This window comes from Equus asinus, chromosome 4 (assembly GCF_041296235.1).
Source record: "Equus asinus isolate D_3611 breed Donkey chromosome 4, EquAss-T2T_v2, whole genome shotgun sequence".
In the NCBI taxonomy this organism is placed as follows: Eukaryota; Metazoa; Chordata; class Mammalia; order Perissodactyla; family Equidae; genus Equus; species Equus asinus.
The window spans coordinates 45,334,371-45,361,004 of NC_091793.1; the positions used below are offsets into that span (position 1 = coordinate 45,334,371).

General features: G+C 49.3%; 1 protein-coding gene across 2 annotated transcripts in view; it reads left to right on the forward strand.

The window, feature by feature from the left end:
- The first annotated feature begins 3,450 nt into the window (after positions 1 to 3,450).
- The window catches only part of RFX4 (regulatory factor X4), a 160,752-nt gene continuing 137,568 nt past the window's right edge, over positions 3,451 to 26,634 (forward strand). For both annotated transcript variants that reach the window (XM_014865835.3, XM_070507197.1), the window contains exon 1: positions 3,451 to 4,572. In XM_014865835.3, the coding sequence (XP_014721321.1) occupies positions 4,530 to 4,572 (43 nt within the window). In that variant the 5' untranslated portion in view covers positions 3,451 to 4,529. The remainder of the gene's footprint in view (positions 4,573 to 26,634) is intronic.

The following is a 26,634-nucleotide window of genomic DNA, read 5'->3' on the forward strand; positions in this document are numbered from 1 at the left end:
GTGACAGCAGTGAGCAAGAAGCATGAGGTCCCAGTCCTGAGGCTTGTGTCCTGGTATGGAGATGCATACACAGACCAAGGAAACAAATAAACAATTTTAGATGATGGAAAGTTCCGTAGAGAAAATAAAACATCAAACAAGTAAATAATTACAATAAAGTGAGTGTTAGGATTGGAAGTACAGGGCACTGTGGAGGCAGAGCATGCCAGAGGGTCTCAGAGGGATCCACCCTGGGCCTTTGCCTTATCCACCCATTCCAAGGGCTTCAGCAGCCACCCAGGCAGTGCCAACGCTACACTTTTGTGAGACTGCCTGCCTGCCATTGGCACTGGGCCACCAGGAAGTTTCACAAGTATTTCAAGTCACCTCTCCCTTGAGACCAAATCTTCCCTCCTCCTGCCACCCTCACCTTCCAGTTGGATGAGCTCTGAATGGTATCAAAGCCCAAGTCAGAAACCCTCCCTGCCCCTCGCTGGCCACATCCATTCAACACCAAGGCTGCTGATGTGGCCTCCTCAGTGTCTCCTGAACTTGGTCATGTCTCCCTGACCCCACTGCCATGTCTATTTCAGGCCATCATAATCTCTCTCTCAATGACCTCCATCTCTAGTACCAACCCCCATGCTGCAGTCACACTGTGACCACACTGGTATCTCCAAAACACAAATCTAGTCCTGCATGCTCAGGACCCTTCCCAGATAAATTTCTTAGCATGACCCTCCTGCTCTGATCCATGCCTACCTCCCAAAGAACTCGTTTTTTACTCCTTCCTCCCATTCCATGTGCAGCCAAGGCAAGCTCCAGCCCCAAACACACCACACACACTCTCCTCTTTGCTCTTGCCTCTGTCTATAACACCCCCCACCCCCTTGCCTGGTGAATACGGCTCCTGGCTTAGTCATCACCTCCTCCAGGAGGCCTGCCTTGAGACCAGGTTTCTGGGCTCAGTTTCCTGTCCCCCATCTTGGTTCCTACAGCACCCACAATTTCCCCATCACCCCCTCTGCTATATTTGCTTTAGATCTTGAACTTCTGGAGGATAAGAACTGGATCGTTCATTATTATGTCCAAGGGCAAGAGAGCCACACTGAACCCCAGTGTCCTCTTCTCTAAAAGTGAGGACAAAAATGATACTTATATGTTAGTTGTATTGTGGGGATGACATGAGATAATGCATGGAAATGCCTATCATAGTGGAAGCACAGTTAGTCAACACATAAAGAGTAAATGGTAGCTATTACTATTATCATGTTAGCATTACATCTAAAACATCTTATTGAAGTTTGAAATACATTCAGAAGAATGCATAAAATCATAAGTGTACACAGCTCAATGAATTTTCACAAATGAACACCCTTTGTCATCAGCCACTAGATAGCACTATTTTTAAGCTCAAATGTTACCTTCTCAGAGAGGCCCTCCCTGTCCACCCCCTACACCAGTCAACCTATATAACCTAATTATGTATTTTACATAGTGCCCGTCTCCCCTCACTCCAGTGTAAGCTCCAGGAGGACAGGAAATGTTTTGGTCTCTTTTTTCTCACTGCCGTATCCCCAGCTCCTAGAATAGTACTGGGCGTATGGTAGGTGTGCAATAAAAATTTGCTGAGGAATGAAGGAATAAGTGCTTATGTTCATTTCTTTAAGCTCCCGGTGCTGAGGCACCGTCATGGCTGAGAACTGGCGCCCTCCCAGGTTAGAGAGCGCAGGTCAGAGATCCGCTGCACCCAGCCTAGCCTCGTCCTGAGCTGGGCAGGGCAGGCATCCCACCCTGCGGGGCCCACCTGTGACATCTTTGTCCTCAGTCCTCCCCCGCGAGCCCAGCCCAGCCCATCTCCATTTTACTCGTATAATATTTAAAATAAGAATAATAATAATAGCCGTAACAATAGTCTCATCTACCCTCTGGAGACCACCTGGGCCCCTGGCATCACTCAAGGAGTCTCCCTGGAACCCGAAGCACTCCGGGTGGTGGCAGCTCTCGACTGTGAGGACGCGCCCCCCACTGCCACTTCAAGGCACCTGGTCAAGCTCTGGGCCGCGTCTTCGACCTCCCTCCTATCGCCCCTGTAGCCCGCTGAAGGCGGCTTTTATCATTCGCCCCATTTCGCGGAGGTAGAAATTGAGGCTACGAGACATGGAGCCAGCTCCTCAGATCTTCTGACTCCGAATCCCGCAGTCTTTGCCACGACGCACGCCGCGACCACATGCGGCGATCGCCACCAAAGTAGGTTCTCATCCACCCCTTTCCCTTCGCCAACCTTGGCAGCCGGAAAGAATGTGCCTGGCGCTGTCCTCGGCTCTGGGCTTACAGCTGTAAACAAAGTTCCCGCAGAAACAAACCAGTAGTGAGCCGGGCAGCGGCCAGAGCAAGAGGGAACCCTCACACAGAGTGGTCAGGCACAGCCACTCCGAGGAGGCGACCCTTAGCTGAGACCAGGGTGGTGGGAAGGAGCCGGCCACGCGGGGACGTGTTGGGAGGGGGTAGATGGTAAGAGAGTTGCAAGTAGAGGGAACAGCAAATGCTCAGCTCCTTTTCTATTCACCACCTTGTTTAATCTCCCCCCATACTTTGAGAGGGGACGTCTTTGCCCCATTTTACAGACGAGGAAACTGAGGCTCAGAAAGATGAAGGAATGGACAGAGACGGGATTCGAACCCGGGGCTCTGAGAGACGCCCAGCCAGGCTCTGTCCAGCCCGCGTTCCGCGCCGCCTCCTTCTTCCCGCACCGTGACCTTAACTCGGCACGTGCTGGCCCCTCGCCCCCCCGTCCGCCCCCACATTGTCCCACTTAGCTCTGTCTGGGGAGGCCAGACTGGGGGGCTTTCCGAGGGACCGCGGGACGCCGCGCCCAGCTTGGGGGCCGGGGTTAGAGACCCCCTCGGCCGGCGTTAGGGACCCCGCCCGCGCCCCGCCCCTTCCGCGGCCGCGCTGCCTCTGTCCATGGTCAAAGCACCCGGTAATCCGCCTTTCTCTTCCGCCCGCCGAGCCCCATTCATATTCTAATCACAGCGCGGCCGGCCCGCGAACGGCCACTTTATCGGGGCCCGCGGAGACGCAGCCTGCCCCCCCACTTCCCCTTCCAGCCCCCCGGCTCCTCGCTCCCTCTTTCTGCACTTTAAACTCAGCCGAGGAGGGGGTCCCTGGGAAAACCGCGTCCCCTCTTGGACGCCGGGCTTCTCACAAACTTCGTGGCTGGCTGGGGGGCGGGGGAGAGGGCGGGAGGAGAGAGGGAGGGACTGAGACACAGACAGACTCACAGACAGAGTTACGGGAAGAGGCGGGGAGGGGGGTATCGGAGAGACCAAGGGGGATAGAGACAGAGAGGGGCAGAGTCCTAGGGAGAGACAAAGAGACGTGGGGGCAGGGGCTGGACAGAAAGGCAGCCAAAAGAGAGGAAACAGAGGGACAGAGAGGACGAGAGAAGGACAGAGTGAGAGACAGAGACAGGGAGACAGGCGGAGAGGGAGAGAGACACAGGGAAAAGAGAGAGACAGGGTAAAGGAGACAGACCCAGAGCAGGACCGAGAAAGTTCTGGAGGCGACGATTCAGCCCCTCACGCTCTCCCTGCCGAGCGGCCTTCTCGCCGCCCAGGTGGGGGATGGGGTCTGAGGGCTGCAAGTCCCCTCCCCACTTTCCCCCTCGACCCTCTCCGCTCCTCCACGCGCGTCCGCGGATCCGCGTGGAAGGGAGTCAAGGCATACCTCCTCCCGCATTCCCAGGACCCCGACTCAAAGTCTAACCCGGGACCAAACCGGGGGAGGGGGCACAAGAGGAGAGGGAAAGGAATGGGGCCCACTCGTGGCCGCGTAGGCGACTCCCCAGGCCCCCCGGAGTCCCCTGCCCCCCCATGCCTGTGCCGCGCCTGGCCCGATCGGGGAAGGCGCGGGGAGGGGGGAGGGGGCCACATCTAAGCCAATTTTGATTTCGCCTATAATGAGTGCCGGGCGAAGGCTGGAGAAGGCCTCTGGAACTTTAAATAAGAAAAACGTTGCTAATGCTATAATAGAAGGGGGAAGTCGGAGGGCTGGGATTGCGTCGCTCTGAGCCCCCCTTTTCGGAGGCGGCTTTTCTTATTCAAAACAGGTCCACAATGGGCTTCACAGTGCGCCTCGCCACGGCCCCATCTGACGAGCGGCCATTCATCAGGCCGGCTGGCCTATCAATGACATTGCTCCCATCGGGGCTCCTATAAAATGATGCTTTTTCCCATGAAACATCCGCAAACATTTTGACGGGTTTGGCTTTGCCCGGCTGGATTACTGAGTGTCCCCTCGCTCGCTCGCTCTTTCTCTCTCCCCCTTCTCTGCGCTCTCTCCTCTCTCTCTCTCCTCTTCTCTTCTTTCTCTTTTCTTTCTTCTCTCTCTTTCTTTTCCTTTCCTCTTTTATCCTTCTGCCCTTGCACTCTCTGCGTCTCTCTCCCCTTCTCCCCTCCTCACTCCCTTCCTCCCTGGGCATCTCTAGCACAGGGAATCCCCAAACATCAAGACTTTTGGGGGGCGCCTGTGCTGTCCATGGGAAGAGCATGCATTGTGGGTTACTGGAGGAACCCGACATGGATTCCACAGGTCAGTCCTACTGGTGGGGGGTGGGGGGAGACATTGGGAGGGAAAGAAAGGGGAGAAGGGAAACTTCAGAAGGAGTTGCAAAAAGTTCAGAAGGGTCAACTTGACAGTGGAACCCGAGGAAATAACACAGAGCGTGCAGAAGTTTTCAGTCTGGCGCGATGTGTGTAAGTGGATGCGCGGAAGTGTGTGTATGTAAAAGCGTGTGATTGTGTGTGTAAATGTGTGTGTGTGCGCGCGCGCGCACTGAGAAGCGCGCTTTCTCTTGCCGTGGACACAAAGTTATGTAAAGATTCATTGGCTCTAGGCGAGCTCGAGGTGCCACTTGCAGAAACTTTGCGAGCCGACCGCCCCCTCCCCGGCCCGGCTCCTCCCCCGGGTTTGGGGGCCCCAGAATAGCGGTGCGCTCCGCTCCGGGGCTGGTGCCTAGGCTCCGGGGCTTGAAGCCGAGCGGAACGCCCCAGAGGCGGGGGAGGGCGATGGCTTCGCACAGCGCCTGGGAGGTGGGGACCAAGGCTCCCACTGGTGGAGACGCGCAGCTGGAGGGAGTGGCGGCGGCGAACCCGGTGGTCCTGGGGAATCCGCACCCGGTCCGAGGTGGGAGTCCCGGGCCGTCGGAGGCGAGGTGTAGCCTCCCTGCCCGGAAGGAGCCCCGGACCACGCGCTCCGCTCCGGGGCTGTAACTCTGCTGGAGGGAGGGCAGGATGCAGCGCGGCCGGCCGGCCAGGCCCGGCGTCAGGGTCTGTAAACTGCTCGGCACTTTGGGGGCTGTTGGCTGTGGGCGTCAGGTTTTGGGGTCGCGGCTGTGCGTAACAACGAAGGAAGCAAGCCAAGGAATCTCTTAGAACGAAAAAGCACGGCGTCTCCGTTCTTTCTCCAGGAGAGCCTTCGCCACCTCTCACTTCTAGCACCTTTGAAGAACCGCCAAACTTCTAGATCTGCGTTTTGCTCCCTATGTCCCTTCCAGGTGGAAGAAGTTCTCTGAAAGTTCACCTCCTCCCCCAGCTACAGTCTCCCAAGCAGTCCGCTCCTGTCTGGGCTCGGCTGCAGGCTCGAGGTTTCTCGGCGAGATGAGGTTGGGAGAGGCGGAAGGAGGGCGCTGAGCGCAGCCTGGGCCCAGGCAGCGGTTTGACGGATGCTCCGGAGGATGCCTGCGAGCATCCACTGCTGGGCTTTGCAGCGTGGAGCAACAAGTGCTTCCAGCCTCTGCCATTCCCTAACACACACGCGGCCCTTCTTTGAGCGAATAAACAAACAACACACGAATGTTTCCCCACCCAAGGAACGTTTCCTTTTCCCCCCGAAGCAGGCTGGAAATGGACCTGGGGTGGAGGTAGGGGTCATCCGGCTATCGCCCCAGATGATCTTTCTTCCGTCCCCGTAGACAGACTTCCAGCTCCTCCAGGCTTCTGCCGAGGCCCTAGTGGCCGGAACACCCACCTCCTCTGGCCAGGGGGATCTTCAGTTTTCCAGAGTAGTTGTCTATCTCTGATTCCAAGAGCCAAGTCCCTGTCCTACTGCACTCCCCCGAGTGGGTGTGGGCCCCCTGGGAGTGGGGAAAGCCTGAGCCCCGCAGTCCACCTTACTATAGGCAATGACAAACGAAGGCAAGGAGAGGCGTTGCCTGCCGCGGGCCCAGCTGCGGTACGGTGCTGGCCCTGCTGGGGTCCTCTTCACTAGCTGTGAAGAAGGCACCCAGAGAGGGACAAGAGCCCCCCTCCTTATTTTTCTATCAAGTGCTTGTGCCACTACGCATCTCCTGAGCACCCCAACTTTAGAGGGGAATATCCTTGAACAAAATTAAACCCATGTCTGCCTCGTGTGTGGCCAAGTATTTGCAAGGGGCCCAGGCAAGGACTTGGGGGTCTCCCCACACCCCACACCCGCCATGGTCCAGCTGGGAGTTTTAGCCTCCCCCTCTACACGACTGGAGCTTCTCGGTGCGTTCTGGGTAGAGCTATGAGGCTGTGGAAACGTTCTGCTTGTTGTTCTTGATGTCACTGGTGGTCGTGGAGGCACCTGGTCACTTTAAACTTCAACTGCAAACACCGCAAATGGGTTCTGAAACCGAAATCTTTTCCCCATCCACTCCTTCTCCCATTTTCCAAAATCTGAGACATCTCTGGATCGCCATCCTGAACTCAAAAAGTTCTGGGAAATGGCAGCGTGAAGAAATGACATGAGGCGCCCCAGGTGACATTTCACTCGGGCTTGCAAAACCGACGACAAGGCAAGGACAGCTCGGCGCGGTCCGGTCCAGGAGCCTCCCCTCACCTCCCTTCCAGAGAACTTAATCCAATTAGCTTTTCTTCTGAGTTCCCCTTGTCATGTAAAGGTCCTTTCTTCCCGGGTAGCTGAGACCAGCGCTCCGTGGAGCAGTTCGATTCTGCTCCTTTTACAGCAGGTTGCGCGGGACCAGAACCACGGATATTATTGTTACTATTTCCTCCCGAAAAGGCTCGAGCTATCGACTCGCAGCAAGTGCTGGGGCGAAGTCGGGAGCGTCCAGGATCAGGGAGGCTGGCGAGCCGGGCCTCCGTCCCCTACTCTTAAAAGGAAAAATCCCCGCAAAGTGCCTCGGGCCCGGGAGAAGGGGTTTGCAGGGGCCGAGGCTTTAGTGGTCTGCCTTGGGGCCACTTCAGCGTGACCTGCGGAAACGCGCCCCTTTGTTCCGCGCACCGAGCCGGTAATATATTCCTTGAGTTTTCCCAAAATACTCAATAAGTGTGGGGCTAAGACAATGGCCCGGTCGGTGGAGGCAGGGGAGCCGGCGCGCGCCTCCCGGGTCCTCTGCTAGCTCGCCGCCGGGCGGGATAAATCAGAGCCCCTCTCCCAAGAGACTGGCTGCGCCGCGGAGCTCCAGCGGGCGGCGAAGGCCGCAGGCGCGCGCGTGGGACCGTCGAGGCGCGATCCCGCAAGTAGGCAGTTCGCAGTTGGGGCGGGAGCGCGTCTCCCTTGGCCCGCGCCGCAGCCCCACGCTGCGCCATTGCGAGCGCAGAGCCCCGTGTGGCTCACCCTACCCACGCGGGCCACCAGCGGCGGCTGCTTGTTTATGGCCTGTGGGTCCAATCCGGGCTGCCCTTCCCAGGCGAGAGTTGCTCAGTTGCTCAAGGTACGCGGAAATTCGAGAACGTAGGGAGAAAGTCGGTAGAATTTTGCGCCACGGAGAACTTGTGCACAGTGGGCCGCAGCCAGGTTGGTCGCCTACGCAACAGAAGGGTTCTTTCTTGTAAAACGGGATGACGCGTTAGAGAGGGGCGCTGCCGAGCCCGAACTGGAAATTTCTGCCTCTACCCACTTTCCGCCCCGATCTCCAGAATCCAGAGCTGGGGCGGCCAGAGTATCCCTGGAGCCGGATTTGAGCACCCCAGGCCGCAACGGCGGGAAGACACGCTGATCTACAGGGCCCCGGCTCAGGACAAGGCCCGACCTGGCTCAGTGGGCCCCCAGGTGGGGACATCCAGGGGCCTTGGCGCGGGGCCGACGGGGCTGAGAGCGCCTGAGTGGGAACGGGCCCCGGCCTTCTCCATCCTCTCCCAGACGCGGCCTTAGGAAAAGAGCCGCCTTCTCCAGCCGGGGGACCTGGTGTGCGGGCTTGCGGGAGCAAGGGGTCGGGGGTCTCAGCTTTGGCCCTGGTCCAAATCACACCATCTCGGTCCTTCCTGGGCCTGGGTGTGTGTTTGGGGGGGGGGGGCAAGTGAGGGGGACATGCACGCCCCCATCCTCGCCACCTGCCAAACACCGGCATCTGGGTCTGGCAGCAGGGTCAAGTGGGAGCCGCGTGGCCCCCGGGTCCCCGGGCCGGGTGGCTGCAGCCCTAGCCATCGCGGACGCGGCACCCAGGCCGGGCTGGGGGAGCTTCGCACGCTCTCGGTGCAGTGTCCCGGGACAGCGCGCTTTCCCACCGGACCTGCAGGACCCGGAGACCCGGAAAAGTTTGCAGGGGCCGCCGGGCGGCTAGGCCCTGGGATTTCCATAGCCCGGCCCGCCCCCCTCCCCAGCGCGTCGCCATGGAGACTGCTGGAAGTTGGTGGTGGAAAACAGACCCGGCGCAAAGCAAAATATTATGAGTGCAGTTGGGGTGACTTCAGGGAGGCGGGGGACCGGAGGGCATGAGCTGGAGCCAGAGGCAGAAACCGACAACAAAGGGCCGAGTGCGAGGAGGAGAGAGGAGTTTGCACAGGACCTCCCCGCCTCTGTGTGAGAGCTGGACCATCCTGCTTCCCAGAGGCGCCAAGGTCTCTAATTTCTCTCCAGCAGCTACACCTTTTCTCAGCCCGCCTGCGCGCCCCACTCGCCCCCAGCCTCTCCGGGTTCTTTTCCAGCCTCCCTACCCGTCCCGAGGTTAGGCGCCAGCTGGGCAGTGCGCCCGCCTCCCCCACGAGCCACAGGCTCACCAACGTGAAAGGTTCTGGCTTTTCTTCCCCACGACCCGTGGGTCGCCCAGGATGAATTTCTCACCCCCTTTCTCAAACCGGATCTGAAAGGGTGAGGGGTTAGGATAAAGAGGGAAAGAGAAGATGAGGTGCCTGGTCAGAAATCTTGCGGGGGGGAGGGAGTAGAAAGGAGATCCTATCTGATTTTCTTCTCCTTTGCACAGTGGGAAAAGCTCTGAGTTATAATTCTAACTCAGCCACTTGTAATGTTGCTTTAAGTAAATCTTCTAGCCTTTCCAAGATTGATTTTCATTGCTTGTGAAATGAAGGGTTAGACAGCTCACAGTCTGGGATTCTAGAATCCAGGAAGCCCATATGTGAGCTGGGTACCACTATCTGAACTATGATCCACTGCACAATTAGTGGATCTTTCCCCAAACTAATAATATACTGAAATATCCTTATGAGTCATTTAGGATTTTAAGAGTCAAGAAGAACATTGGATAGCCACTTTTTAAAGGCAGTCCTTAGGACACTAGATTTTATGGAGCTGGACCCAATGTTAGTTTGGGAAACACTGAAATGCCTCTAGATGATGAAGCCAGCATCACAGACCCTCATGTATGTTGGAGAGGCATACACACTGGCCAATGTGGCAAAATGTTCCCGTCAAAAGAACATCAAACTTTATCCTCCCTTGCTCAAGCTTTTACAAAGAGGTAAGGCTCTTCTCACACCTAGCCAGCCTGCCTGGTGATAATTTGGGCTGAGGAGCCCTTCCCTTTTCCTTGAGACTCTGTTGTCTCATCTTGAAGTGGATGGGTTGGAGGTAAAGATCACTATGGTCTATCTAAACTTCTACCACTCAAGGACATACCTGTGTCCGTGTGTGTCTTCTGACATATATGTGAAATTGGCCTGGTATTTTGTTTACAAAGTAGTTTTATGGTCATCAATGCTCACAAGTGTTTCATGAGAGAGAAATTATTGTGACCTGCGTCTTCATTTTCCAACATTGTAAGATTGTGATTCTAAGTCAAGTTGTCGTGTTTGTGTCTTTGCCAAAAAGGCTAAGAAGGTGTAAAGTGGTGCCATCACAAGTTGGGATGCCAGACGGCAGGTCTCCACTTGCATAGGCGCCTGAGAGCCCACCCTACATGTTCTACAGGTCACTTGGGACACTTTTCAGCTGCCCCTCCAGGGCTCCAAGGGTTTGTGGGATGGAAAACGTGGGAGAAATCCCTGAAGACGTTTTTACTCCTTCCGCTCTATTTTATATATCTTTGCAATTTTACTAAGCTTTAGGGGAGAGGGAATGGACTCAAGGATAGATGATTTGGAAGTGTCAGGTAAAAGTTAAAAAAATACTTTGGGTTAATTTATGTGAGGTTTTATTCAGTCTTACTCACTGAGCACCTCTTGGGTGGCAGACCCTGGGGATGAGCAAGGCCACAGTCCCTGCTGTCGGACTGTAGAATGTATTTGATGAGAGAAGGTGTGGACACACTGAAAGTGATGAGTGCTCCAAGGGACATAAAGATAGTGCCCTCTTTGAGCCTAGAGAAAAGGGTGCTCTCTCCTGTCCAGTGCCTGCCACATGTCAGCCCTGTAACAGGCACTTTTTTGCACATTAGCCATTTAAGCTTTACAGTTCTGCACTATTCCTTTTTAGCATGAAAGAGGGTCTGGTACTTACCTGGGGTCACAACTTGTACACAGCAGAGCTCGATTGGAGACTAGACTGGGGAAAGCCCAGTCTGTCACCCCACCCGGTCCACTTCATCTGGACATGGCTAGAGTGCTACACTGCCAGGGTTTGGTTGTGACTCTGGCCTTGAGGTGGAGTTTGATCCCACTCAGTGAGAAGGGAAACATGTGGATGAGAGTGAACAATCCCAGAATGTTGTCGTCTTTGGGCTCCGGAGAAAACCTCTCTGAAGGAGTCATGTGATTCTGCATTTGAAGAGGTTTTAAATGATGGCAGTGTTGGGAGGCAGTGTATCATAGTGGTTGAGTATAGATTTTGGACAGATTTTTGCTTGCTGCATTCATTCATTCATTCATTCACTGAAGAGTGCTATGTGTTTTCTGTGTGCCTGATGCTCTGCTAGATGCTGTGCTTAACAAAAATGCCATCTCTGCTCCTCTGGAGCAGAGATTTTAGACAGATAAACACAAAAATTGATTATTTCAGTGACTGATAAGCACTATGGAAAAAAAAAACGCTATCTGGAGTAATGACGATAGAGAGCGTGGTGATGGAAAGGTTGTTACCTTTATGCCACATAAAGCTGTGTCCTTTTTGTCCATATTGCTGAGCCTCAATCTTCTTATGGAACTGATACAACCATCCAATAGGGCTGTTGTGAATATGAATTGTGGAAGTGGTAATAGATAACATGTATTCAATACTTACTGTATGACTTCACTTTGCTAAGCATTTTTATTTAAATGCATTATCTGCGTAATGCTCACCACAACGCTGTAAAGAAGGAACTGTTATCATTCGCAGTTTACGTAGGGAAATCAACAGGTTAAAGATAAAAGTCAGACTAGAAGCTGAAATGTTTGATGAGTTTCTGAGCTCTAGAAGTCGGGCTGGTAAGACATACGTTAATTGCATGGAAAGCAGGATCAGTCTTAACTGTGTGTGCCTAACTTCCCAGAGGCAGAATGCGAGTAATATAGCTAGCTTTTTACTTGTATTTTTAAAGCTAATGTTTCTTAAATGCCTTTCATGTACTAAACTGGCACCAAGTACATGTGCCGGGCATGTACTAAGCACTTTAATTGCATTGTTAGTTGTATTTAAAAATATGTTATGAGTACTATTATTATCCACTTCATATTATGCAACGGGAAACTGAGGCAGAGAAAGGCTATCTGTGAGGGGGTAAGTGGCCTAATCCGTGAGTGATCCACACTCTTAGCCACAAGGCTATACTGACTTTCGCTTCTTTTTTGTTTTAGTGAAGGAGAGGGTTGTGGTGGAAAGGCTGTCTCATAAAGCATGTATCATTTTAGCAAGACCATGCTACTTTTTGCCTATATGAAAGTGTTAGCATAGTTCTTTAAACTGTGGAGACAAAATTTTAAATTATTGTTGGCAAAAGTAGGGACATAAAGCACTCATGTCTTTACTACTTTGGGATTCATTTGAAGTTTAGTTAGCATTTGCTTTGTCTCGGAGAATGTCAAGGCTTCATTCATGCTCACAAACAGACACCCTCAGTAAGAATAAACTAATGAGGCAAAAGCTGTTAAGTTATGTGATAATATATGGAGCCTTTAGGTAATTTAACAAACAATATATTGCAGCTAGAAGTAATTCACAGATATTTGTTAACTTATGACTTCAGGTGAATGTAGTGTGACAATGAAAAGAACGTGGGCTTTGCCATCAGACAGACAGACAGAAGTTTTAAATCCTAGCTCAGTCACTTTCCAGCTGTGTGACCCAGGGCAAATGACCTGACTTCTCTAAGCCTCAATTTCCTTCTTTGTGAAAATATTTACTCCTTACCTTCTTAAGGTTGTTAAGAGATTATAATGAGATTGTGCATGTTAAATTAAGCCTGGCTCTTAGACATTGCTCAGTAAATGGCAGATATTATTATTATTTAAAAATAATTCTATGTCTTCCTATGCTTAAACCTGGGTGTATAGCCAAGAAAAGGGGATAAGAATCCTGAAAAAAATTTAGCCTGTTTCAGCATATCTAGATGTTTTCTGGACTATGTTAGACACAGCCTCAGCTCTAATGTCAAGACAAATCATTCTTTTCTAAAGGATTTTGTTTGAGGGATTAATTCGTTTTCATTTCTCTACTGTTCACATAAAGAAGGCATTTTGTGAGCTCTTGTTTGCCGTGAATTCATCCTTGCACTTCCTAGTCTGTTGGAGAAAATGGAAAACACGTCTTTGTAGAGACAGCACCTGTTGACTGGGATTTGAATCCTGGAAGAGAGTTCCATGGAGCACTGAGACACACATACATTGCACACCTCTGATGGAGGTCCCTTCGTAATGCCTGATACCCTTGCAGTTCTGGAATGTGACGGCCCACATTCTCCCCCAACCCCCTTTATACTTGTAGGCATCACTGTTTTAAAGACTAAACCATTTTACACTTGCTTTTCATTCAGGAAGTGGAAAACTCAGTTTCAAACGAGCCAGTCTCTGAAGCTCATTTTAGGAGCATCCAGATCAAGAGTTTAGTTTTTTTGCCTTTCGTGCATATATTTTTTTTAATGTGAGGAGAAAATGTCCGTTGGTTCTGTTTCTGTCTTCATAATTTGATTTTTACCTGCATTGTGGTTTTTGAAATGTTAACAGATTTCTTTGAGAGACAGGATCATAAAAAGCAGGAAAGAATTAAATTCAGCCATTATATTTTCAGTTGAATATGGTCCGAATTTAGGCAAATAGGGCTGGATTAACCTGTGCCGGTAGATTATGTAGTCTCTGTTGCATCAGATCTGATCTTTACAGCAGTATTTCTTTAAAGTAGGTAAATAGTTTCCACTTTTGTGGTTGGTTAGTCCTCAGTAAAACATGAAAGTATAATCTGCCTCTGAGTAATCAGTAATTATTAGTAGAAGGTGAACCTGGACATGTTGGGTTTGTAGTATTGTGATTTTTTTCTTTTAATTTAAAGGGATAATAAGAAAGCCTTTGAGAAGGCTGCAACCCAGTGAAAGTTAGCACCTTGTGTTCTGTGTTTTCTGACTAACCAGTTGTGCTAAAGGTCGGCGTTGTTTAGACGCAGCCTAAGTGAGATGAATATAGCAGATTTTTATTTAATCAGAATGGAGAATTACCACTTCATAAGCATTGATCCCCTGAATCCATCATGGTGGAGAAAATGCCCTGTCAGTCAACCCGAGTGAACTACTCTTGGACTAGACTTTGAACTGCCACCGAATAACCTACAGAGTGACTAGTGAGTCCTAAGGATGCCGCCAGCATCTCATTTTCGAGGCACGAATGCATTTCGCGAAGAAAATTATGTCAACGTGTTTGTTTTGAATCTTGTAGCTGCTGTGAAATCATTTCAAGCTAATATTAGACTTTTGAAGCAGGAAATGTTTCTTTGAATGTTATAATGATAGAATTTAAACTTTAAAAAAAACGAGCACGAGTGATTTTTTGAGTTCCACATCATCTTTTTCTGAACGATTAGTCTAAATTGGGGGTGTTCATCCATGTATTTATAATTTGTCTACTGATTCTAAATGCTTTTGGGTAGGTCAACTTCCTGTTGAAATTATTAAGATTTTATGAAGTTCCAGAATTGGGCCCATGGCATAAACTCAGATCTATTTGTGATGGAATCGATTGATTCCTTTAAATATTTTGCCACGTTTTCTTGGTGGTGTTCAGTTCCGCTGCTGCTAATAAATGTCGAGTGAGAGAAGAATTAGGTTGCCTCTACAAATTCTTTGCTCCACCGAAGAGAAAATCAACTAATTTTGTGTCATCCTTATATGATTACTAAAAAGGCTAAAATTTTCATTTCTAAGAGTTTTATTTCTTTTCCTTGATGACTCCTTTTTTTCAAAAGCAAAACAGCTTCTCCATAAAGCATTATTTGACATCATAGGAAAGAAAGAATACTGGCTGAGAAAACCCTGCGAGTTTATGAGGAAGAGGGCCTGAGGCCCTCAGATAAATCGTGAAAACTTTGAAGCATTGGAAAGCAGCTTTCTAAAGCATTGAGAGGTTGTTGTGAGATGGCCTTTGGTCTCCATGAACTTTTATTTTCAACTCAGTGGGCAGAGTTTTTGAGGTTGCTGTGGTTTGGGTAGGGGACCTTTTCAGAAATGCCAGGCTTTTTGAAAAAAAAAAACAGCTTTTCTTCTAATCAAGACGCCGTTTGAAAGTTTGAAAACTTTGCTGTGATTAGAAGAATGAATTATTTCGCTGCTTCGTTGGGGTTTCCTCAGGGTGCCCAGGCTGCAGGGCATTCTCCGTCTCGGCTCCCTCACTGGGCACAGCCGAGGAGGCGCGGGGACAGCCGCCCGCCCAGACTTGGCCTCGCATGCAGCAGGCGCGAGCCGCACAGAGGCTGGATGAGCCCAGAGCACAGCCAGAAAAGAGTGCAGGGTAGAGGGCTCCAGAGGGATCCAAGAGGTGAGGGACCTAAGAAAAGGATTCCCTAAGGGTCTGTGGTTTGTTCAGAGTTTTTCCTGGTATTGAGAGATACTGAAAAAAAAAAAAAGAAATGAAAGCACCAAAGTTGTGTGTTGATACATAGATCACTTTTGAGAAGGAAAAAATGAAGGAATTGGGAAGAGGAGAAGGGAAGGAGGGAGGGAGGGAGAAACAGATGGAGGAAGGGAGAGAAGGAGGAAACTACCCTGAAATCGTTCCTTGACAGCAGGCTGACTTATTTTCAAAAATTTTAGTTACTTTTTTAATAAAGTGACTCCCTTTCTGAAATTGCCTAGTGGATTAATAAAATTTATAATCTTTTCCAGGCACTGTGCTAAATGCTTATGCCTGTTACTTCATTTAACTCTCATACTGAACCTATGGTATTATTGTTCCCATTTTACAGATGAAGAAACTGAGATTCAGAGAGCCTAGGTAACATGTCCAGGCCAAATGGCTAGTGTCAAACCAGGATTTGAACACAGATTATTCTGATTTCGAAGCCAGGCTGCCTCCTTGCCTCCTAAAACCTGGAGCTAGAAGGAAGACCCTAAGGTCTAGAATATCCATTCTAGCTCACCTCCTCTGCTACAGAAAGAAGTTCAGGAGGTCAAGTCATCCCTATCCTGTGGGAGACAGCAGCTCACACTGCAGTGCTCTGGAGCACTGCCACGGGTGTCAGTGGGCGTCTGGCTGCCACAGGCACCTTGATATGACATTGGCAGCAGCTGCTGACTGAGGACGCCCACAAGCGCTCCTTCCCGCAAGAGCACCTTCGTGCAGTGTGTGCCTTCCATCCCAAATCATTCTCAGAGCTTCTAAATTCAACCTGGCCCTGCCGCTGGCTTGGTATCCCCCGCTTGCCAGTTGCTTTGGTAAATTTGACATCTTACACACATCCTCAAGGCCTTCATATCTATTTACTTACAGACATGATTTTCCTTATAGTATTGTCTACATAAAAACCTCAGGGTTGGGGCCCGCCCAGTGGTGCAGCAGTTAAATGCGCACGTTCCGCCTCAGTGGCCCGGGGTTCGCCGGTTCGGGTCCTGGGTGCAGACATGGCGCTGCTTGCAAGCCATGCTGTGGCAGGCGTCCCACATATAAAGTAGAGGAAGATGGGCACAGATGTTAGCTCAGGGCCAGTCTTCCTCAGCGAAAAGAGGAGGATTGGTGGCAGATGTTGGCTCAGGGCTAATCTTTCTCAAAAAAAAAACAAAAGAAAAAAAAACCCTCGGTGTTAAAATAACAGCACTTTCCACTTGCATAGCATGTTCCAGTTTGCAATCCAGCGATACGATCATTAATAGCGGGCTATTGCAATCATTGATGCAGTCGTTAAGAGCTGCGGCTCTGGAAGCCCTCAGGCTTGGTGAGAATTGGCTTTGCCACGGGCTGGATATGTGAACTCAGCAAGTTATGTAACCTCTCTGAGCCTCAACTTGCTTGTCAGTAAAGTGGCACCATGCATAGTACCCACTTTATAGGGTATTGTGAGGATTAAATGAAGTCATGCAGGGAAGGGATCAGCACAGGGCCTTGGCACGTTGTAAAAGCTCAATAAATAGAAGATGCTTCGAGTGCCTCCTTCTTCTCCTGTGTTCCCCTAGGAGCTTCCCAGACCTGTCTTCTGCCCCTCCTCCACCCCACACACCAGGGCCACATGGGGGAAGAAAACAAAGTTTTATACAAGAATTCCACTATGTCCAGTCTTTTCAATACATGACCTCATAAACCTGTGAGTTAGATGGGATCACTCCCATTTTATACTTGGTGACACTGCTGCTCAGTGGGATTCCATCCATGCATGGGTTCGCGTAGCGAGAGAATGTCTGAACTGAGGTTTGTTATGGCACCAAAGCTGGTCCTGCTTTCCTTCAGCCAGGCCACTTGCATACCGATTAAAAACAGAGTGTCGTCAGGAAGGGGCTGTTGGTTTCCCTCCCACGTAGAGTCCTGACTCTAACTTTGCCTCCTGGTGCACTTACCCACGGGGTCTAGAGTGCACATACGCTTTCCATCCTCATTTTATGTGTTTACTTGATGCCTCTTCCTTTGTTTCTCACGATTGCCACCTGTGTCATTATTACGTGTTTAGCACAGTGCAAAGCATGTACTAGAGTGTCTTGCACGAGTCAGTGCTCAATAAATATTTACTTAAGATATAAATCAATCCATCATTCATTTTCTGAAGAATGCTGCATCTCTTTGCTTGCTTTCTAGGAAGCCTGGCTTAAGGCTCCATGTGAACAAGTACCTGAAAAATTAACTACAGATGAACTGACACTCTTTCAAGCCCCTACGAGGTGCCAGCCATGGTGTTGGTGCTTCATTCTTTCATTTCATTCCCTCTCTCCTCTCCATTCTTTTTTCTCCGTCTCCTCATTGCTCTGCTGTTCTGTGCCAAGCACTGTCCTCAGTCCAGGAAGTAGTGGGTGAGTAAAGTATAGTCAGGTCTTAAGGAGCTTATGTTATTTCTCCTAATCCTCGTAATAACCTCATGGGGTAGATTTTTTTTATATATAGGAAGGAAATTGAGACCCATGAGCTTAAGTAATTGCCTAGGGTTGCAGAGTTTACTTAGTCACTTGTAAGGGGAGGACTGGAATTAGTGTCCTCCTGGCTTGCAAGGTCATGTTCTTTTCACTGCACCAAGCAGATCTAAGAATCAAACAGAAAGAGTGATGGCAGAAAGGGACTAAAGTGGAAAGCCTTGGGGGCGGGCGTGATATAAAAATTATAATAGCTAAGACGTACAGTGCTTACCATGTGGCACTTTATGTGCCTCATTCACTTAATTCTCATACAGACTCCCTGAGGCGCTGTTATTACCACCTCCATGTTGCAGGCAAAAAGCTGAGACTCAAGAAGGTTGAGCCGTTCACCCAAGGTCATGCAGCGAGGAAGTCAGACCTGAACCTGGCAGTTGAGCACCACAGTCCGTTGTCATTAAAACAAACCAAAAAAGTGCTGTGTCACAAACAAGTGCCTGGGAATCATAGTGGCTCCACGTATCTAGAACATGCTCTGTGCTGGGCACTATGCTAAGAGCCTTCCGTGCATTTGTTCACTGAAATCTCACCACTAGGGTGAGGTAGGCAGGTTATTATCCACCTTTTACTCAAGGGGACACTGAGGTTTAGAGGCTTTGCCCAGAGTCATTCAACAAGTGAGTACTAAGGCTGGAATTCAGTCCATTCATTTGTAGCTAAGTTACTAAGTCACATGCTTAGCCTTCCTTCTCTAGGTGATCCTCAGGACATGATTCCAAAGAGAGAAAAGATGATATGCACCAAATTGGTCTTTAAAACATGACAAAAAATAGGAACACTAGCTCCATGAACAGTGGGCATCTGTTAAACAATGATGAATATGAAGACTGTGGCAACAGAGGACAAATCTGCGTGATAGAATGTTAAGAGGAAGAGGAATAGAAATCATATATTCATTGGGGTTCAGTTTACATATACGCACATGTGGACGTGAGGCGAAGCAACATGGAGAAAGGACACGTAATTCACGAGTTAAAGGGTGGGATTGTGGGTGAATGTGTTTCTCTTTCCAACATTTAAAAATATGATTTCTATGATAGATTAACACCAGAAAGCAAAAAGCATTTTGCCTCAGCGAAGGAAGTTTTGGAGATTTATCTCGAAAGTTCAGGCTAGTTTTAAGACTGTTTGGGTCCTGCAGCCAGGAGTGCCTGACTCCTAAGGTTTGGGGGGGAATCACATCCCCTAAGAGAGGGGGTGAGAAGAAGTGAGGAAGAAGTGGGGGAAAAAAAAGGTGATGATCAAGAATCAAATAGTATCAGATGCTGTGCACAGTGATTAGCCTTGGCTCTGGTAACCTTTTTCAGATTCTTACATGTTTTAATAATATCATCATAATAGAAATAGAACAAAGAAAAAGACTGCTGACATTGGGTGTGATAGTTATGCGCCACCCCAAAGTAGAGGGGGAATGACATCTTTACAACCTGGCTGTGCGATTGTGTACATTAACTCTTGCATTCCCTGGCATGTTTTCAGAGTGGAGATGTGCTTTTACAGTGAATCTGTCTTCGACAGGAGATGGCACCGAGTACCTAGCTTTAATTTTCTCTAGTCTCCAGGGATCCTTGATGAGTTGATGATCTGTGAACTAACCACATTGGTGCACCCTTGGGGTTTCCTCATTAATCCTTGTATATTGTAAATAATGATACCTTACTTAATCTCTTTACCCACTTTAGAGTTTTATATATTGTGTTTTCTTAAATTGAGAAAGGGCAGTGACATTATGGAGCACATATTGTGTGTCTCATATTCTGTTAGACATAACTTAGTACTCACAATCAGACTGCAAGGAATATATAGTTATGGGTATAAGTTAATGCTCGGTTCGAGTCAGATTCAAATGCTGGCTCAGCTGCTTACTGGCTGTGTGACCTAGGGCAAGTCATTGCTGTGATAATGATGTTGATGAAAATGATGGTGCTTGCATTGAGAGGCCACAATCCAGATATCATTAGTGTCACCTTGGACTCACCTGCATCATGCTGTGATGAGACCCCAGCTGATGAGGAAGAGACATGGGGACACTGGCCACATGGATTGGCTAGATGAGTGAAGACAGTTAGCTAGAAAGAGGATAGAGTTCTTGTCTTTTCTCCTCTCACTGCATCTGTTCTAGCTCAAGCATCCAAGACTTAGATTATTGCGGTGGCCTCCTACCGAGGAGGACCATTACGTCCTATTCTCCTGGGAATCCTGGTTTACATGGGTAGTCCTGACAAAATTATTATCAATGCTGTTCTTCAATCTCAAAAGTGTCTAGGTTTGGATAAGTCATATGGTCACTCCACTACAAGGCCTCTTGTTTCCCTTTCTCTTTCCTCTAAGATTGTGTTCAGCAGCCCCAGAGGGAGCTGCCCCCAGAACTGCTTTGCTTATGCCACATCCTGCTAAAACACTCTCAAAGGTTCCCAATCACCGACAGGATAAAACCCAGACTCCTTAACACAGCCCTGAGTGCAGAGGCATGCCCCACAGCATCTTCTAGAGTCCTAGTCTCTGTAAACAGGAGAGTCTCAATAAACACATGTTGAATTAGTACCTGAATGAATGTGAGCATTCACACTCAGGGTGCATGTCAATTTCTTCAATGCTTTTGTCTTCTCTCAGCCTCAGGGCCTTTGCACATACTGTTCCTTCTGTCAGGAACACTTCTCCCTCCCTCTTTACCTGGGGTAGTAACATTATGCCTTCTCACTTTTTAGCTGTCCATTTAATGCAATTTCTTCTGAGAAGCTTCCCTGGCTCTCACAAATTAGGTCAGACCTCGTTTTTTTCTCTCCTGTGCCTTTCTTGGTAATTACCTCTCTATTGTGTGATTATTTAATAGCTGACTCCTGCACTAAACTCTAACCTTCCATGAAGACAGAAGCTGTATCTGTCTGGTTCACTGCGACGTCCCTACTGTATGGCTCAGTGCCTCGCACATAGTTCTCCATAAATAGTTGATAAACAAATAGTGGGGCGAATGAGTGTAACTCCCCTAGTAGGCTACCCTTTCTGAGCCAGTGCAGTTCCTGTCACCTGGGTAGTGCTCTCCAATAGCTTCCGAGCACACTTGGAATAAATGTGAAGTCCCTATAAACATTGGGCCCTTCCTGACTTTCTGACCTCATTTCCCACTGCTCTCCCCTTTCCTCCCCTCCTCCACCACACAGGTTTCCTGGTGCTGCCTCACACACTCCAGGCCCACTCCTACCTCAGGCCTTTGCACGTGCCCCAACATCACCTCCTCCGAGAGGCCTTCAGCTTCCTGCTACCTAAGACAGCACCCCATCTCTATCCCATTCCGTGGCTTCATTTTCTTCTTAACACGCCTTGCGCTCTGTTTATTTGGTTTTGTCTGTCTCCACCACAGACTATAAGCTCCCTGAGAGCAGGGAGCTGGCCTGCCATGTTCATCACTAGGTCCTCAGAGCCTGGCAAACAGTCGGCGCTAAATCAATATTTGGTGAGCGAGGGAAGGAATAAAAGCAGGGGCAGGATGCAGATGCCCCTTGGAGACAGGACAGGGGCCCCTTCCTAGAACCCAGTGGACTTTGGGGCAGGGCCAGTGGCGTCGCCATGGCAACCCACTGACCTGAGGGCACCCTGCCATCCCAGGGAGGCCACAGCTGCAGCCTCCTGGGGCCCAGACTTTCCACACGATCCTGTGTGTCACCACCGTGGGAGTCCAGGGGAGAGAGAAAAAGAGGCCGAGAGGGAATGATCAGGAGGAAAGCACAGCCTGGTGCCGGGGGCGACGGGAGCAGACCACGTGGGCCTGATTCCACTGGTAATGACAGGGCCCAGGGGAGGGGGGGATGCGGTGTTCTCTGGCACCTTCCAAGGGACCTGGGGCCTGGTCCTCTCTTGGTAGCTGTGAGTGTGGCATGTCAACTCATTGTGTAGCGTTTCTAAAGCTCTGAGTTCCTAAAATAGGCCCCAGCACTCGACTGTTGAGATAAAGAGTTTGAATAACGCCTTCCATTAAAACCTGGTGACACTTTCTAAGTCAGGTGGCATTTCCTTCAGGTATTGCATCAGTCAGGAATGCCCTGTTCTCACCCAGATCCTTAGGAACAGAGCTCATGGTGGTCCTCCCCCACTGCTTCTGAATCACAGGTGGTTCCCAGCTGCCTGCTGGCAGCTCGGCCCGGTGGGCTAGGCCTTGGCAACCTGCTCCCACTGGCTCTCCAGCCCATCTCCCACCACTCTGTGGGCATGGGTCAGTGAACTCTTCACCTTTCCCAGAACCCACTTTGTTCCTTTGTTCCTGACCACGGCCCTCTTGCCCGAAATGCCCTGCTTTCCTCCTTGGTCTGGCAGATGCCGAATCCTTTAAAGGACCGGCCACTGGTCCTTTAAGGAAATGCCACCCGCTGTGTGAAACAACCAGGCCCAGCTGGGAGCTCCCTTCTCTGTGCCGCCCAGCACCGTGTTATAATAACAAAGGTACTCCTGGCTACCTGCTGAATTAGGGAGGCAGTGTGCCACAGTGAGAGCAAACCAGCTTTTGGGGCAGACAGCCCTGCCCCAGCTCAGGTGACTTTACCTGGCTCCTCTAAGACTCCGTTTCCTCTTCACAATCAGAGTTGCTAAAGTCTCTTTTTCCCAGTCACTGTGAGGAGTAAGGATGAGACATGCGAAGCAGAGGGACTGACACTGGCGGACACTCACTAAATGCTGGGCATGGCCGTTACTGTCTGTCCCTGTCCCTCGGCTGGGAGCTCCTGGTGGATGGAGACCATGCTCTCCTCATCTTTCCGTGGCCCCCAAGGCCAAGCATGCTAAGCACTTCACATGTATCGTTTCAGTTAATCTTTGGAGAACATGGGAGGAGCGGCTTTAGGAAAGTTCAGGCACCATCCCGATGGTACATCGCTTGTAAGTGATAGGGCTGGGATTTGAAATCTAGTTGTTCTAACTCCAGACCCCACCTCCTTCTGGCCTCTCTCTGGCTTCTCTTTCATCTTGTACCGTCTCTCCCTCGGTCACTCCACATCAGCCGCCGGGCCTTCTTGCCCTTCCTTAGCTAGGTCACCCATGATACCACCTCAGGGCCTTTGCCTTTGTGGTCCCCAATCTCGGATCCTTCGAAGGCGTTGCTCCCTCACTGCACTCAGTCTCTGCTCAGGTGCTGTTTCTTCTCAGAGGCCTTCCTGGGGGAGGATCCCCCGCCCGCCATTCTCTGTTCCTTCAAGCTACTTTACTCCATCACAGCTGTCACCACCAGCTATGTGCTTGACACTGTCCAGGCTCTTGAGGACCAAGCATCAAACAAGATAGACAAGGTTGTTAGAACTTACATTTTTAAGGTGGGGAAAATAAGAAAAAAAAAGGATACATACACAAGCAAGATATTTTTCAGGTCCTGAGACCCTGGCCCATTAGAGCTATCTTGCTGTAATATATTGGCTTCCTATTAAATAGTATTTGTCTATCTCTTCTGTTAGAACTTTACATTGGAGGCACTTGAAGATTGTTTGCAAAACAAATGAATGGATGGATAATCTGAGATAGAACAACTGGTCTGTGCTCAGTACGATGAAGCAAGAAGAATAAGCATAGGGTTTGGAGATTAAAGATCTGCGTTTGAATTCTGACTTTAATCCTTCTAACTGTGTGACCTTGGCCAAACCACTGCCAAAAAGAGCTACCACCATGTTCTAAAGCCCAGTTTCCTTATCTGTAAAGTGGGATGAATTTCTGTATCGTGGGGCGGACTGTGAAGGTCAGGTCAGGTTCTCCTTGTCAATGTGCTCTGTAAACGTCAAGGATTACCTGATTTTGGATAACCACCTTAGTTGGCTCCTCCTACCAGACCAAGACACGTTCAGGAAGCCCTGCTCTGAGCCTTGACTGCCTTGGATGTGCCATGTCCTGGATGCAGCTACTTCCTGGTTGTTCTTTGCTGCTGCAAAGGGAAGCAAGCCTTCTAGAAACCCAATCCAAAGCAGGGAGGCATGAAGAGCTGCCTCTAAGGAGTGTGAGTTAAACTCCTCATAAAGTGAAAATCCACAAGGCGTTATTAGCATCCTCCTTCCTGCCCATGATCTCAGATGAGTCGGGTGAAGTGATGCTTTGCAGCCCAGGAGCCTACACTCACAGCCCTTGCTAAATCCTTTTGGGCACTTAGAGCAAGCTTGGTCCTCGCTGAAAGGTCAGATGAGTTTTATGGATCAAGAATAAGGCAGTTGGGAGCAGGAAGTTATTCAAGTGTGAACTGAGCTTTCCTCCTATGTCCCAAAACACAGTGCCAATATTACAGCATTGATCATAGTCTGCTTTGTATTAGAATTTTGCTTCAAGCCTCAGTTTTCATATCTATAAAAAGAGATATGAAAACATACCCCGTAATATTGTTCTGAGGTTTAGTTTAAACCATATATGTGAAAATACTTTGCATGGTAGCTGGTGCACAGTAGGAATTTAATGTTGTTTTTCAAAAAAAGTAATGCATTTAACAACACATATTTATTGTGCAACATCTGTGGGGCAGAGTGCCAGCTGCTGGGAGCAAGGTGGTAAAGAAAAATGACAGGGTTCCCGCACTTATGAGTTTGGGGAGTAGTGTCTGCCTCACTTTCTAGATGACAGCTAGAGGACAGAAGTCAGCCTTATTCAAGTCTAGAAGCTTCTCTTTATTACAGCTTCTTCTATCTAGAAGTCACAAAACAAATGTTGGTTGAATTTTACTTTATTTGGCAAATCGCCTTGCATGTATACTTTTTTATGCCTTATGTGGTAAAAAAGAAAATGATTAGTAAGTTCTATAGATATGTGGATGTGTCTGTCTATATGCTGTGCATTCTTTGATATCGCATATGTCAATAATGTACCATTTATTGAGGCCAGACTACAGGAAAAACTTTATACCAGGCAATAAGAGAGTCAAAAGGAATAGAACAAAATATGGAGCAAAATAGAACAAAATTTCTCTCCCTCCCCTTTGGCGGCCAGGGGTTTGCCGGATTGGATCCTGGGTGCGGACCTATGCACTGCTTATCAAGCCATGCTGTGGCAGGTGTCCCACATACAAAATAGATGAAGATTGGCACAGATGTTAGCTCAGGGCCAATATTCCTCAGCAAAAAGAGGAGGATTGGTGGCAGATGTTAGCTCCGGGCTAATCTTCTTCAAAAAAAGAAATAGAATAAAGCAGACTCCATTCTTAAGATGTTTAAGTTCTAAACTGAAGAGCCTGTTATGAATAACAAAGGCTGGCAAAGAAATAAGTAAATGAATTTAGTAAAATTTGTAATATGTGAGTAGAGTTTTAGCAAAAGTTCTAATGCAAAGCAGACTGTGATCAGTGCTGCAATATTGGCACCATGTCCTGGAGACTATGTGGGACGTCAGAGGAGAGCTCAGTTCACACTTGGAGAGAGCATTGTGGTATGACTCGTGTTTCAATGCTGGTCCTGCCTCTTACTAGCTGCGTGACTTTGGACAAGTCACCTAATCTTTCTGAGTCTTAGTTTTCTCATCTCTAAAATGTGCATATTAACAGCATCCACCTCATAGGGTTGTTATGAAGATTAAGTATGATGGCGTACGTAACGCATTGCACAATGAGTGGCCCATAAAGGCTCAGTATTTGGTGGCCTTTATTATTATTAAATCACATAATCTACAAATAAATAAGTTAGATGAACACAGTGCTTTATAAAATTCAATATACCTGTCATTCTGGTCCAGTAATTCTAGATCTTTGCAACACCCAAATCTGTTGTTAATAGTTTTAAAGAATATAAAGCTTACTTCTGGTGACCTAAATAGAGGCCTTCCGATCATATGGAGCAAGCTGACTTATCAGACGCGAGTTCCAGATGTCCCTGTAGAGGGCCTCACTAGGGAGGAAGACAAAGGTCAAAGGACACCTGTGGATCCAAGGCCCGTGGCCTGCTTGGATATTCCAGGTGTCGCATCCCTGCAGTCTGGAATGCAAGCCCTTGAAGGCTCTGAGTGTCCAGAACTACAGAGGTGATGGTTCTGCCATACTTGGCACTGCTCAGACCACTGTGTGGACCCTCCGAGTTCATCCTAGGTGCCACAGGTTCCAATGGACCTTGGTTAACTGGAAGACAGCCAGAAACAAGTGAACTGGGTGACAAAGAAGTGGGAACAGTTTCTTCCAAGAAAGAGCTGAAACAGGTGGGGTACTTTGACCAGAAAAATGGAGAAATGATGGCTGTCTTCTTACATCTGTCATGTGCAAGAGAGACCACACTTACTCTGTGTTGCCCCAGGGAGCAGAGCTGGGTAGCAGAGTGGCTATAGGCATGGGCCATGGGGTCAGAGAGACCGGAGCAGGTGCAATGGGTGGGGGAAAGGGTTATTTGGTGAGATTTCTTCGTGTCACTCCCAGCCCTCTCTCCCTTCTTGTAACCTTACTTTCATCTCTCTCCAGTGTTGGGGTTGGGCAGTATGGAGGAGAGGCACAGCCGCCAGGAAAGCTCTTACTTGCTTTGGACTCGTGTGGGCGAGTGTTGCTCTCTTTGGGCCCACCTAATGTTTAGAGCTGGCTTCTGTCTGGAATGTTGCCATGAGTTCTTCAGAGAGTGCCCCACCAATCACTGGGAATTCTCACCTGCAAGAATGGGCCCTTCCAAGAACTCCAGATTTAACAGGCCTGATGCTGGCACAGGCAAATGGGTGAGAGGAAGAGTGTTTCTCTTAGTTCCCCGTTTCTGCTGAAGGGGGGTGGGTATATGCGTGAGTGTGCGCCCACACGCATGTGAGAGTAACTGCATGTAAATACCTACGTAGGAAGACCAGGGCCTGGCCCGGAACATAGGAGTGGCTTTTGGAGGCATGATTTGGCGGAGGAAGGGGCTGCAAATTTCAGTAGATGCCATCCAAAACCAGCCATGGCTGTTGCCAGGGAAAATGTGCCAGGACTCGAAGCGATTAGAAGATCTGAGTGGAGACATTCTGGAGAGTCCTAAAGAGAATTCTGGAGATGCGTATCCAGATGTGTTTGGATATGATGTGATGAC